At 54.1% G+C, this 14631-nt stretch overlaps 1 protein-coding gene across 1 annotated transcript in view; it reads right to left on the bottom strand.

Annotated features, from left to right (window-relative positions):
• Ncs1 (neuronal calcium sensor 1) overlaps nt 1–14631 on the bottom strand; it is a 50083-nt gene that overhangs the window by 15679 nt on the left and 19773 nt on the right. Inside the window, exon 2 of the mRNA XM_032902813.1 lies at nt 7014–7038. Coding sequence (XP_032758704.1) covers nt 7014–7038 — 25 coding nt within the window. The remainder of the gene's footprint in view (nt 1–7013; nt 7039–14631) is intronic.

Consider the following 14631-nt stretch of genomic DNA (forward strand, 5'->3'; position numbering starts at 1 on the left):
CTGTGCCTCCCCCACCCACAGAGCCAGTCCCAGTGCCATGAGGTAGGACAGTGATCCCATTTTACAAATGAAGCCGGCCGGGCTGCCCACAGCTGCCAGCCTCAGCTCTCTGCCTGCTGAGCCCTTTGCTAACCATTCTCTTTCTGCCGGCTTGTTTTCCCACATCAACACAGCACAGAACTTCTCCAGATCCACGGAGGTCCCCGCATTCTGTTCTGGAAAAGTCTCAAAGGGCCTACTTGCCCTGGCAACCCTGGGGAGTGTAGGGGGCACTGTGGACCCTGTTACAGGCCACACACCAGAATGAAGCAGAGTCAGGCTGTGAGGGACCGGACACTGGACCTGAGCCTCCTTCCTTGATGGTATCGCCAGCTTCCTTCCCAGGGCCAGGGTGCAGAGTTTTAGATTGGCTCCTGACTGCCAGACCCAAAGCCGGAACTCCAGAATCCACAGGATTCTGCCTACTTCCGCCCTCCCCTCCCTCCTCCTCCCTCCTCCATTCTTTCTCTACCACTGCCTGCTGCTCAAAGGCCGGTGACAGTTACTCAAAAGCAACAAAATAACAAAAGCCAACTATGGCTGTGCGTGCCTTTAAACCCGGGAGGCGGAGAAGCGGTTCTCTGAGAGTTTGAGGCCAGCCTATATATGGTGAGTTCCAGGTCAGTCAGGACTACACGGTGAGACCCTGTCTCAAAATAACCAAAAATGAAGAAAAGGGAGAAGAGACTCTTGAAGCCCTGCAGGAGGCCCAGAGGAGCCGGCTCCCGAGTGGGAGAGACTCCCCACACTGCACCAGCAGAAGTCATTGGCACTGACACCAGGGGCTGGTGGCAGGGTGCCAGTCTCTATTGAGAATCCAGCTACCCCTACAGAGGCTGTCACTGAACCCCACCCCATCAATAGGAGGCTGGAGAACCCCACCACCGCCAAAGAGATGCTGGAAGCTAGGAGTTCCAGCCTGCACAGAAGGCCCCTTCATGCACTCTCCTCAGCCCCTTGATGTTTAGTATCCCCTGAGGTCTGTAAGCTCTGTGGCCTTACTCACCCTGACCTGTCGCCTGCCATCAGCCTGTCTAACCCGACTACGGTAAGAGTCCTGACCCACCCTTAGCCAAAACCTCCATGGCAGGCAGCCTTCATGGTAACTCTCCCACTCATTCAGGCCTGCTTACAAATCCTGGCTGCCCTGAGCTTCACAGCCTATACAAAGTATCTAACTGAAGTGTCTGCCTGGAAAGGTGAACGAGCCACTGGGTGGGGCTGAGAGCGAGAGCCTAGGTGCCCGGGTCTGAGCCCCATTGACCTGGAGAATCCGTGGACAAGACTAGCAAGCTGTGGACAGAACCACCAAGCTCCATGCACAAGCGTAGCATGCCAACGGAGTGTGTGAGGCTCTGGTGCCCAGGGAGGGGGAGATAGTAGTCCAGGGTAACCCAGGCTGTTAGCAGAAGCAGAGCCCCTACCATTCAGCCTCCCCACCTCCCAGCCTCTTCTCTGGGAGGAGATGCAGGCTGCGCCACCCCCATGTCAGCGCCCGGGAAAGCAATTATACCCAAACATTATATAACCCCACTATTCGTCCTCCTAAAGTGGAGGAGGGGACCTGCACTGACTAGAATGGTGAGGGAGAAGACTGGGGTTCTGTAGCCACTGGCTGGCTTCCAGGCCTCTAATCTACCCTGCAAACTGTCACCTTGAAGGGCAGGGATGGCCACCTTCTGCTTTTGTGCACCACTGGCTGGCTAAAGAGGGGACTCCATGGTTGGTGAGCGGCGTGCCTTACAGTCCCTCATGAGCACACAGGACAAATGAGCCCCGACTCTTCTCCCTCCCTCCGGTGTCATCCAGCCAGGCCTCCTGCCCTCTCTATTCTGCTGGGGCAATACTGCCAGCAGCCAGAGCACACGGCACATCCCACTGTGCCTCAGTATCCCTCCCCCATGGCATTCTTTCAGGGGGTGTTCTGGGTGTTGGAGTATAGCTGCCAGTGTTCCTAGCTTGCAGCACCTCCAGCTTCCTCCTCCAGATTCAGGGACTTCCTGCAAATTCCTGGCTTGCCTGGACCCCAGGAAAGGCTGCACTTGCTGAGGGCTAAATCCAAGGCTTGTCCCTGAGCTCTGCAGGATCGATTTTGCCAAATGATCCAACCAAGCCCAGGAGGCAATGACTGTGACACCCACTTTCTAGACAAAGAAACTGAGGCTAGTGGAGGGGGCTATTTTGTCTTCTTAGCTCTCTCTTCCCCTTTCTCCAAGCTGGCTACCTCCTCTGGAAGAAGGCCCCACCTCAGCTGGCAGGGGGGCAGAGGAGTAGGCGTGACCCGTGGGGCAGCCACAGTTTACAAGAGCTCACTGCAAACTGGTACCTCAGGTAACTGGCATGGTCAATGTTTCAGGAAGGGAGTCTCAATGCCAAGAGGACAAGAGGACCTGGGGGCCTAACACACAGGCCCGCCTCACACAGAGAAGACAGGAGTGGGCATGGGGTTGGGGGAGGGTTATCACCGTCACACACACACACACACACACACACACACACACACACACACACACACACACACCTGCCTATAGGGAGTGTGTGGAGGCCAGAGGCCAGTGTCAGGCATCTTCCCCAATTGTTGGCTTCCTGATATTTTGAGACAGGGCCCTTCACTGAATCCTAGGTCCCTCACTAGCCAACTAGGTGGCCAGCAAGCCCCAGAGTCCTCTGCCTCTGAGATAACACCCCACCTCAGACATACATTGCTGCACCCTGGGTATTTTTTTTTTAAAGATGTATTTATTCTTGTTTTATGATGGGTGTTTCTGCTTGCATGCGTGTATATATACAAGGTATGCCCCTGACGTTGAGAAAAACCAGAGGACATCACAGATTTCCCAGGAATGAGTTGTTTGCCACTGTGTGAGCGCTGGGAACCGAACCCTGGTCTTCTGCAAAAGCAAGGAGTGCTCATAACCACTCCACCAGACCTCAAGCCTGCTCCTAGCTCTCTACGTGGATTCTGGGAAGCTGAGCTCTGGTTCTTACTCTGCTGAGTGAGCTGCTCCCCGAATCTCAGCTTCAGTTTTTCTTAAGCAGGGGTCTGGCTTCTCATGCAAACCTGGCTTGACCCTGCTACCTTCTACCCAAGTCTAGTGTGCAAAATCCAGGACAGGAGTGTTCCAGCCATGTGACACTGTGCTTGGGATGTGGCCAGTCTGTTTTGGGGACCAGTTCTTAGGGGTGGAGGTGAGAATGTGAAAAGACGCCCCAGAGGTGACAACTGCATCCTTAAGTCTGGGGCAGGGAACCTGTCACCTCACAAAATCCTAAGCGCTGTGACTGTCACATGAGTCACTCCCAATGGGGTGTGCGTATGCAGCAGAGGCAAGGGACGGACGCAAGGGGGAATGCCATGACGGAGAGATCCCAGCAAGGCCACTTAGGCTTGGTTTCCTATCTCCCACATAGCCTAGCCAGCTAAGATATCTGGAGAAACTTGTCCTTGGAAAACTGTTCCCATCCCCTCATGCCACCATTATTAAGGCAGCATCTGCTTCCCAGGGAGCAGGATCTGGATGGTACGTAGCTAAATGGGTAGATATGGTGCGGACACCGCTGCCACAGCTGGGAGAGGAGCAGGGAGGGGTGCAGCTTCAAGGGGTGCATGGAGGCCGCCTCAGGGGATTGTTCCTTTTGTCATCTCTTCAAAAGCCTCCCTGCCTGGGCCCACCCCTACCTCCCCACAGCTCCCTGGAGGAGGAGGGTCTCTCCTCCCTTTTCCTTCCCCCTGGCTTCATGGGCCCCTCACAGCAAGAAGCCAGCATACATGAGCCAGTAATCATCGGAGCATGAAGGAGAAACAAGCTAGACCCAAACTACGACCTCTGCCACGGCACGCACAAACACACACACACACACACACACACACACACACACAAAGCTGTGCGACCTAGAGTGCCTCCACCTCTCCAAGCCGATCTCTTTATCTGTAAGATGAGGCTACTTCTAGAATTCAGGACTCCCTGAAGGGCACTCAGTGTTAGGATAGCACCTGTCTACAGAAGCCCTGGGGACACGAGGGTACCTGGCTCCTAACTGCAGCCATGTGGGGCGGTCCAGCTGGCCCTGCCGAGATGCTTGCAGATAGCCCTCCTGGGCCCACCCTACAGTACAGGGGAGAGGACAGCCACAATCCACGATCCTACCGCCTTCCACCTCACTCGCTCCTTTCTCCTCCGCATACTTGGATTTGAGCAGCTGGGACACCATGTTGCTTTCATTCAGCTTGATGTCCCTGTCACCGTCAAGGCACTGCAAACTTTAGCCCCTGTGGTTTCCTCAGCCAGCCCCTGTTGTGCTTCTGACCACCCACAAGGATGAGGTCAGCTCTGTGGACACTGGGTTGGATCTAAGATTAGAGAGCCTGGGACACAGGAAGGCATCCCCCACACCCAGTGTCCTTGCAACCCAGGCCCTGAGTTCTAGTCTTGGTTCCTCTAGCACTCTCTGTGTGTCAGGCACAGCATCACTTGGGAACCCTGAACAGCAGTGTTAGATGTGTGCACTAAAGGTTTCAAGAGACCAGAGCATCTGGCTCCAGGGTCAGCTCCCCTGACATTGGCTGAGGGATGGGATGCAGGGAGACAGTGACCACAATGGAGGGGTCCCCAAGTTTGAGGCTAGTAAGAACAGGAAAAAGATGTGAACGAGACCTGGGCATTGGCAGGACAGGTGTGGGAGGTCCACGATTTAACCTCTAACCCGGCAGGATATTAGAGAAAGTCTCAAGCCATAAAAGGAGTTTTCGGTTATCCAGTGATAACCAATGGGCTTGTCTTGTGTGGTAACACTTCTATAACGTCTCACAACACTAGAGACTGATCAGAGCGCCACAATGTGTGACCCACTGCTGCCTGCACATAGTAGGTGCTTCCCGCAGGGGCAAGCCTAAATCAAGCAAAAGTCAGGAAGCCCCCGGAAAGGAGGCAAACTGGAGGAAACCCAGCTTCAGGAGAGCTCAGCAGGGCTGGACCAGCAAGGGAACTCATAAGCACAAGCATAGCCTACCATCTGCCATGCTTGCACCAGAGAGCCCAGGGGCCGCCCATAGGAGGCAGGGAGATGTCCATGCAGGAAAAAAAGCTAGGGAGACAGCATTGGGGTAGGACAAAGGAAGCAGGCAGACCTAGAAATGAACTGTTCCTGAAGGAAGTGACTACATACGAAATAACCAGAGATGGATCAGCCCCTCACGGGTCAGCTTCTCTCCACACCTCCACTCCCTTGCCAAAGCCTGCAGGCTCATGGTTCTGGCTCTGCCCACCTAGCCAGATCTTCAGTGGGAGCCAGCACAGTTAGCAGAGCCACGGGTCTGCCCTTTCTGCAGCATGGAATCTGATGTGCAAGTTTAGGAGTAGCCCTGGAGGATCTGGGCTCTGTTCCCCTCAAACGTAAAAGTCCCCAAGTTCATCTCCTTTCTCCTCCTGGGATTGGCCTTACAGTGAGAGCCTCTCCCATCTGCTTCATATTGCTCGGTGGCACACACTACCTGTTCTCTTCCCTCAGGGCCCAGAGCAGGCATTACTAGTTCATCACAGATCTCACTAATTCCTCACTGCTACATTTTCTGTTTGCTCTGTGACATACCTCTTCAGAATCTTTCTCAACACAGAATGTCAGAAAGATTGGAGCTGCCCACCTTCATCTCATATTTATTCTCTCTCTCTCTCTCTCTCTCTCTCTCTCTCTCTCTCTCTCCCCCCACGCCCCACCCCCCACCCCGCTCCCTGCCCCAAGGTTTCTTTATAGCCCTGGCTATCCTGGAACTCGCTCTGTAGACCAGGCTGGCATCGAACTTAGAGATTGGCCTGCCTCTGCCTTCCTGAGTGCTGGGATTAAAGACGTCATCACTGAAACAGATTCATTTAGGATTTAAATGAGGCAAATGAGTCCCAAAGTGGAGACGAGATGTCACACGGCCCAGTGTGGCTTAGTGATGAAGCCAGTGTACACAGCCAGGTATCTCCCGACTTGTGTCTCATCCTGGTGGCCGGCAGGGTCTTCGGTCAGCCCATTGGATCCTTTTGGTTTTGTTTTCCGTGATTTTGCCTGCTTGTATGTGCACCTGGTGCCCAGAAAAGCATGTTGGAACTGAAGTTACAGACAAGATGTGGGTGCTGGGATTCTAACCCAAGTCCCCTGGAAGGGCAGTCAGTGCTCTTAACCACTGAGCCATCTCTCCAGCCTCCAGCTGGAGTCTTAATGAATGCCACAAAGTGGGGCTGGGTAGACAGCACAGTCAGTAAGGTAGACATGAAAACCTGAGTTCGGATCCCCAGCACCCCTGTGAAAAGCTCAATGTGGTAGCATGCATTTACAATCCCAGCACTGGAGATATTGAGGAAGCAGAGACGGGGCTCTCTAGAGCAATCTGGACAGCCAGCCTAGTCAAGTTGGAGAGCCCTTAGGTAGCAGTGAGGGACCTTGTCTCAAAAAACAAGTTGGCCAGGTGGTGGCAGTACATGCCTTTTCCTCTCAGAACTTGGGAGGGAGAGGCAGGTGGATCTCTGTGAGTCCTAGGCCAGCCTGGGCTACAGAGAGTTTCAGGCCAGCCTAGGCTACATGGTGAGATTCTGTCTCAAACATCCAGAGAGATGGCCGCAGAGATTGCTCAGCAGTTAAGTATTTAACTGCTGTTGTAGAGGAGCAGGGCTTGATTCCCCAACATCCATAGTGCGCACACACACACACTGCCGCAAAAACACACACACACACACACACACACACACACACACACACACACACACACACACACACACACAGAGTTAGGGAAAAAATCACTACCCTTCCCCAACCTGTTCAATGGACACTGCACAGCCCCACAGGACAGTAGATATTGATCTGTCCCAGCCACACCCACCCGCAGCCACGCCCACCGAGCAGCCACACCCACCCGCAGCCACGCCCACCAAGCAGCCACGCCCACCCCGGCAGCCATGCCGCCCCAGCACACAGGCGCTTCCTCTACTCACCACTGCTGTACTTCCTTTTCAGTGACTGCAAGAGAAGAGAAGACCAGAGGTTAGATGGCAGTCCCAGGACACAGCCATTGCAGAGGCGGGGCTCCCTCCTACCGCCTTCCCCGCCTTCCCCGCCTTCCCCACGGCAGTCTGCCCCACACACCACACGACAGTCAGCCTGCTCTGAGTAAGAACATACACCCCTAGTGAACAGGGAATGATAGGAGAAGACAGGGCCCTTCCCCAGGGCCCACTGTCTGCTGCTGCTATGAAGGGGCACCTCCAAAACACCTTCAGAAACCTGGGTTCCCTGCTCAGAAAGTAACTTAAGGTACATTCATTCAGCCAGGTGTGGTGACCACAAGCCTTAATCCCAGAACTTGGGAGGCAGAGTCAGGCAGATCTCTGTGAGCTCCAAGCCAGCCTGATCTACGTCTTTTCTCAGAGTGGGTGTTGCTTCCGGGCCTGGGATGGGCAAGGACTCTCTTGAGGACCAACTCTCTGGAAGCCAGACCTCCTCACTGCCCTACCGACAGCCCTCTCAGTGGCCGTCCAGGTCTTTACTCTCAAGATATGACCAGATATGGCAGCTGAAAGGATCCTCACGTAGGGCTAATGCTCATGCCAAACCCAAACTGACAAGTCTACCGAACCGTAGAGTGAATGGGTTTTTTTTTTCTTTTCTTTTCTTTTCTTTTCTTTTCTTTTCTTTTCTTCAAAGTATTGAATCGAAAGTTTGAGCTGAAACCAAACCACGCTTTCCAACACATCGACAAATGCAAACAACAAACCTTCGAGGCTAGGCACTCACCTTTAGTCCCAGCAATGGGGAGGCAAAGGCAGGGGGATCTCTGTGAATTTAAACTCAGACTACAGGTCTACAGAGTGAGACCCTGTCTCGAAAACAAAACAAACAAACAAACAAATAAACAAAACCCAAAAAACCTTCAAGACCACAAGCTCTCTCCCTGGGTGACCATGAGAGAGATTGCTGGGCTCTCTGTGCCTCAGTTTCTCCAAACAGTACCTGCCTGGGAACTCTGTCCTAACAGAAGCACAGAGCCCTGGCTCCTCATTGTGGCCCTCAGAGGAGCTCAGCATGGTGACAGTGAGTGAATGGTACTCGATGCTCCTTGTCAGGCAGCAGGTGAGAAAGGAGCTGGGACACCTCCCCAGGGAAGGGGTTGAAACGTGGCAGACTCAGGGAGACCCCGCTACAACAAGTGTTCCAAACAAACTCAAACGTAGCATCTGCTAGGCCCCATCTGTGCTGTGACTCAGCCATAGCCCCCAGCAGTCTCCAGAGAGCAATCTCTAGCCTGGCTCCAGGTGGGCGAGCATAGTGAGGCACAAGAGACCTGGAATGCAGCAGTTGGGGCTTCGGACCTGAAGTCTTGGGACCTAGGGTCAGAAGCCTGGGTGGGCTGGTGGCCTTCCTGCCTCCTCACCTGCACACTTCCCAGCAGCCCGTGGGGATCCTGCAGAATGGTTTACTCTGAGCAGTCAGCTAATAGAGTGGGGCCCCGCCCCTGCAAGGCCAGAGCAGGAGTGCAGCTACATTTCCAAGAGCAGACTCTGGCAGAGGTTACAAGGTAGCAGGTGAGGCCAGGGGATGCAGAGGGGAGGAGACTGAGACAACCCAGCTGTTGCTCTAATTCCTTTTCTGTTGCTGTGATAAAATGCTGACCAAAAGCAAGCAATCCGGGGAGGAAAGGGTTTGTTTCATCACACAGTTTACAGTCCATCAAAGAGGGAAGTCAGGGCAGAAACTCAGGCAGGAACCTGGAGGCAGGAACTGAAGCAGAGACCACAGAGGAATGCTGCTCACTGGCTTGCTCTCCAAGGTTTCTCTGCTTGCTTTCTTATGCCACCCAGGACCATCTGCTCAGGGGCGGTGCCACCCACCACTCGTCAATCAAGAAAATGTCTGTAGATCTGCTCACAGGCCAACCTGTTGAGTTATTTCATCAACTGTTCCCTCTTCCCAGATAACTCTAGTTCATACCAAGCCAACAAAAACCGGCCCCCCACCCCCACCCCATGCCAGACTGCACTGAACTGCCCTGGACCTGCCACCCCCGTGTTTTCTGGGTGGAGATGGTAGGAAGTGGAGACAAGGGTGACCGGCCTCTGAGGACCAGATCTGAACACCTGAGCTCGAGGCCGGGTCCAAGGTTTATGGGCTGGGTATGCCTCGGAAGACTGCTTCTCCTCTTTGAGCTCTAGTGTCCTCATCTATAAGCAGGCTTGCTGTCCTCTGCCTGTACAAGAATCCCATCGGTAGGTGGGACAGCCCCTCCCATCTTCCCAAGGAGGAAACTAAGGTTCAGACAAGCCTACTCAGTTGCTGTAGGTTACCAGAGGTCACTGGTAACCTTAGAGCTGGGTGATGCCTCCCTCCCAGGCCCAGATTGGAATGCTTCTTCCAACCTTGAGGAGACGAGCTATCTGACTTTGTGTGACCTTAGTGAGGAGCGACTTGTGGACCACTGATGACCGGAGGAAGAGGCAAAGGCTTGAATGGCAGGGTCACCGGTGACCTCAGCTAAGTCTTAGGAGGCTGGAGAAACATTCCTGGGGAATCCTGATGTCTTAGCTTCCCACCTACAATCTTCCAAAGCCCACCCAGGACCTCTCCTTTCAGCCTCTGGCCTGCCTTACCCACTCTCAGTCCAGAGCTTCAGGTCTACTGTTCTCTCAGCAGAACTGTCCCTAACACAGGACCGGGGAAGACCAGCAGGCAGCTAAGCCTCTGGGACGTAAAATGAGATTGAAGAGAAAAGTCCTATCCAGTTAAAGCAGCTACCTCAGCTTTATCAGACATTTGAAGTCACCAAGTGTCCCCAGCCTCTGAGATTTCTAGAGATCCCAACTCCTAGAAACTCAGATGATCCTGGAGGGTGGCAGTCAGGGGGTCCCACCTACCCAACCCTTCTGCCAGCTAGGGTGCTTGGACAGAGGCTAGGCAGGCCTGTGCCACCACAAATCAGAGATGTGTACAGCCTGTACATCTTAAAGCTTAGCAACAAAGAGGCACACGCTACACACCGGCAAGGGCGTCCCTGTATCAGCCTCTCCTGTGCTCCCCTTTGAGGAGGTGCCCTGACACCTATATCAAGATTCACTGAGGGGGCTGGAGAGATGGCTCAGAGGTTAAGAGCACTGACTGCTCTTCCACAGGTCCTGAGTTCAATTCCCAGCAACCACATGGTGGCTCACAACCATCTGTAATGGGATCTGATGCCCTCTTCCGGTGTGTCTGAAGACAGCTACAGTGTGCTCACATACATGAAATAAATAAATCTTTTTTTAGAAAAAAGATTTGTTTTTACTTTCATTGGGGGAGGAGCTCAGGTTTCAGGTCAGAAGGGGATGTCAAGTCCTCTGAAACTAGAGTTACAGGTGATCGTGAGCCACCGCGTGGGTGCCAGGAATTGAATGAGGACCTCAGGAAGAGCAGCCAGGGCTTTAACTGCTGAGCCGCCTGTCTGGCCCTTGGCTTCCAGCGTCGTTGTCCCCATCGTTCCTGCTGGATTCTCTAGCTGGCCCCTGCCGTAAGCAACACTGTCCACAGCACCCCTGAGCGTGCTCTAGTGGTTCAGTTCCCCAACCACGCACAGCAGAAGGCAATGACGAAGATGAAGGCTCATTGATTACCTTTGCTCGGGGTCACGGGGTCACGGGGTCTTGAGAAATAGACCAGCTATTAAGAGTTCTTACAAAGGACCTAGCTTCGTTCCCAGCACCCACATCGCAGTTCACAACTGCCCCTATCTCGTTCCGTGGGACCTGACGCCGTCTCCTGACCCCCCATGGCCTGGGTCTAATCAAGAAGCATAACTGGACTAATCCGGAATGTGAGGTGATACTAGACCATCAGTTCTACAGCTCAAACCAGACACAGCCACAGAAGCCCAAACACACCAGAGGAAGATGCTGACAAAGAGGCTAAAAAGAAGAGTCAGTTAAGAAGGGAAGAGGAGGAGAGAGGAGAGGAGAGAGAAACCGTGGCGAGACAACATGGAAGCTGACTATAGATTCCACCCTGTACCTTTACAGGTTGTTACAAATGCTCTCGAGGGATGCATGGTACTGGGCTTTGTATGTTTAGGTAGGCAATTATATCTTATCAATTGGATCAAAGGTTAAAAAAAAAAGAGTCAGTTAAGCGTAACCCTCATACACAGACTGGGGTGGGGGTCAGGGGGTCAGGGGTCAGGAGGGATCTCGGGGGTAGGGGGAGGTGCTGAAATCCCTGTGAGGCACTGGGGGAGCCGTGGTGAGGAGATGCTGTGGGACCTCTGTCAGGATTCAAGGGTAGCAGCTGGATTGACTATCATGCCCCTGTCCTGGGAACTGTGCCCAAGAACTTGGGGGCGAAGGCTGTGATGCTGTTGAGTAAAACTGAGGGGGAGGCTGGTTGGGGTGGGGCAGGGGACAGAGGGCAGGGGATGAGCCCACATCCTCAGCCAAGCCTCCCCTGCAGTGCTACACTCACAACCTGAAGGGAAAGAATCACGGTCTGTGTGTCCTTCACAGCGAGGGGACCAGGAGGCAGCCTGGGGTCCTAGGCTCATGGGATCAGATCACCACAGGCACCTGGGAAGAGCAATCTAGGGGTGCAGATCTGCCTCAGCCTTGGGACCAGACACAAAGGGAGCTTCTCAGGATGCAGCTCCCAACTCCGTCCCATCCCCCTTCTAACCCTCCGCCTCCAACCAACTGTGAAATTAACAGGCCATCCCCTCGGGCTCCCCTCCACGCATCTCTGCTCTGGGCTTAGCGCAAAGGCTTCCTGTACAGAGCTCAGGGTTCAAGCTCCAGGCTCAAGACTGAGGCTCAGGGATCAAGGCTCAGGATTTAGGCTCAGCCTTCCAGACTGAAGCTGGACGCTGAGGATAAATATCAGTGATGTCATTCAGGTAGGCCCCCAGTGCCCTGCCGTCACCCCAAGTCAGTGAACCTACCCAAGCTGCCCGAGTGTCCTATGCCCCGGGGAACCAAATGACCTGTGTCCCTCTTCCTGGCCCTTGACCTTCTCTTTCCCCAGTAACACCCCACACACACGGCCAGTCAGAGATCTGCCCAAGTGGGTACAGAGTGGAGGCGGCAAGGGAGCGTGAGGAAAGACCCCAGTGTCAGCCAGGTCAACAATGCAGGCCAAGGCCTCCTGCCCTTTTCAGTGCTGACATCATGCCAAACGCAAGCTTGTGTCTCTGAGCCTCGCTCTGTGCATCTGTCAAACAGGAAAAGCAGTTTCACAGGGATGTTGCAGGGAAAATGCACTTAGCCTAGTACCTGCAGGACCCAATGGAGACACGTTCTCTCCCCAGCTGGGCACCCCAGGACCTCCACAGAGAGCCTGTCCTTAGAGCCAGCCCAGCTATGGGACAGGGGCTAGAACTCCCTAATGTGTGTTTTGTATGACCATGCCTGGTTTTGGCTGACTCGGTCCTGTGGCTGAACCTGTAAGCCCCACTGAGAGCAAGGCTTGCAATGAACACCAGGTATGCGGTATCCTGGGGGGTGTGGCACCTCTTGGTCAAGACCCTGTTGGGGTCACATGCAGGTTACTTTACTCTGCACCCCAGAATCCTCATTTCTAATATCAAATATGAACTCTCAGCATAAGGAACCTCCTGAATCAGGGGGGCTGGAGCACAGAGCCACAGGAAGGAGGGTGCTTGGCTCCCATTGTCCCTCTACGGCCCTGCTGAGAACTGCAGAGGGAGAGAAAAGCCCAGCCCCCTGGCCACTGCCACCCATCAGGCCTGCTGACGCTCTCTCATGCCCCTGCCTGAGTAGAGATGCCCATACTACCCAGTGCCTCCTCCCACCGCCAGCAGCGACCAAAGCTCCTTCAGGCACCGCCTCCTCTCCTCGCAGCTCTTGTCTGCCAAGAGTGAACACAGGAGCCTATCCCAGGAGCCCAGGATAAACGTTGAGTCTGATTTTCATTTCCCTAAAGCAAAATACCTCTCTCCTGATTGAAGCTCAGCTCAAACATGGTGGGAACAGAACGCCGGAGCTGGCAGCCCCCACGGATGGGGAGGTGTCTGTCTACTGTGGCAGGAAGGACGGAAGGCAGACTGCTGGTCTCCGTGTGACCAATCCAGATCCCGCTTCAGTCTCCAGACACAAGGACTACCCTCTGGGTTACCCACGCTTGTCCACTACATTAGCAAGGGGGTCTTGGGAGAATCACACAAGAGAGAGAAAAGGAGGCCTTTGGGGCCTTCAGACACCTGACAATCCTTTTGATCCTGATGCCTTTGGTCACCAAATAGTCCTCCCTCCAGAAGGACAGCAGGCCTTCCTGTGCCCAAGGAAGTGCCATAGCCATAGCGCTTTCCAAATGCCCTCAAAGTGGCCTATCAGCGCCCCACACCCCTCCCCACAACCAGCCTTGCTCCATCTCTCTCTCCTATTCACTGGTCTGGCAGCTGCGAACACCCCTGCCATGGTCACGGTTCTCTGGTTTTCTCTTAGATCCAGGGATAAAGCTCAAAGTTCTCCACAGCCTGCCCCTCCCTTACCCCCATTCTGAGTCAGTTCTACACGGTAGAGAAAATTCCTAGCCTTAAGGTTCTCTCAGCATGGAGGTCTCCCCTCAACCCTCCTCGAGGTGGCTGTCCCCATTAGGAAAACTAACTTGACACAAAACTAGGATCATGGGGAAGAGGGAACCTCAGTTAAGAAAACGCTACGGACAACTCTGTGGGACGTTTTCTTGATTCACAATGGAGGTGGGAGAGCCCAGTGGGCAGGGTGGTCCTGGGCTGTATAGGAAGGGCAGGCTGAGCGAGCCACAAGGAGCAAGCCAGTAAGCAGCACCCCTCCGTGGCCTCTAGAGCAGCAGCTCCTGGGTTCCTGCCCTGTGTGAATTCTTGCGCTACAGATAAATAGATGTGAGCTCTAAGGCAAAATAAACCCTTTCCTCTGCGGGTGGTTTTCCCTGTTTATCACAGCAACAGAAAACAAACTAGGACTATGGGAATGGCAGAGCTTCCTCAGAGAAAGGGGACACACTTGATCTATCCTGTTGCACTCAGCTCAACCTGCCCCCTTCCACCTTACGACAGTGCCCCCATTCCTCCAAGGAGCTGTGTGTCCCAGTAGGGACAGCAAGGTAGCCTCCCTGAGAAATCAGTCACCCCATCCTGTCTGGGCCTCATTTTCCCATTCTCAAAGTGAGGCAACTTGGGCAAGAGAGGGTTAAAATCCATGCAACTCTCCCTCCTAGTGAGGCTCTCCAGTGGTTTCCAGCTCCCTGAGCTGCATGGAGACAGGGGTGGACTTCACAGGGGTGGACATCCTGGCAGTCCACCTAGGCTTCTAACTCAATGTATAATCTTAGCCCTGGTGCTCCCCTCTGACCCCAGGGAAAGATCCCAGAGATCCCTAGAGCCCTGCCACGAGATGACCAACCCTGGCAAGTAACCCTGGTCCAGTAAAAGCATTTCCCAGGCAAAGCAAGCGGGCAGAGTGGCAGCTCCACGAGCTGAGAGGAGCAGGGGGCCAGCATGGGGACGGGAAGATGGCAGAGCTCTGGTGTGTAGGGACCTTGCCCCGCTCTAAGCTACAGCCCTTGGAATCACTGGCTCCTAGCAGACAGAGATAACATGACAGC

Source organism: Rattus rattus, chromosome 5, assembly GCF_011064425.1.
Source record: "Rattus rattus isolate New Zealand chromosome 5, Rrattus_CSIRO_v1, whole genome shotgun sequence".
NCBI lineage: Eukaryota > Metazoa > Chordata > Mammalia > Rodentia > Muridae > Rattus > Rattus rattus.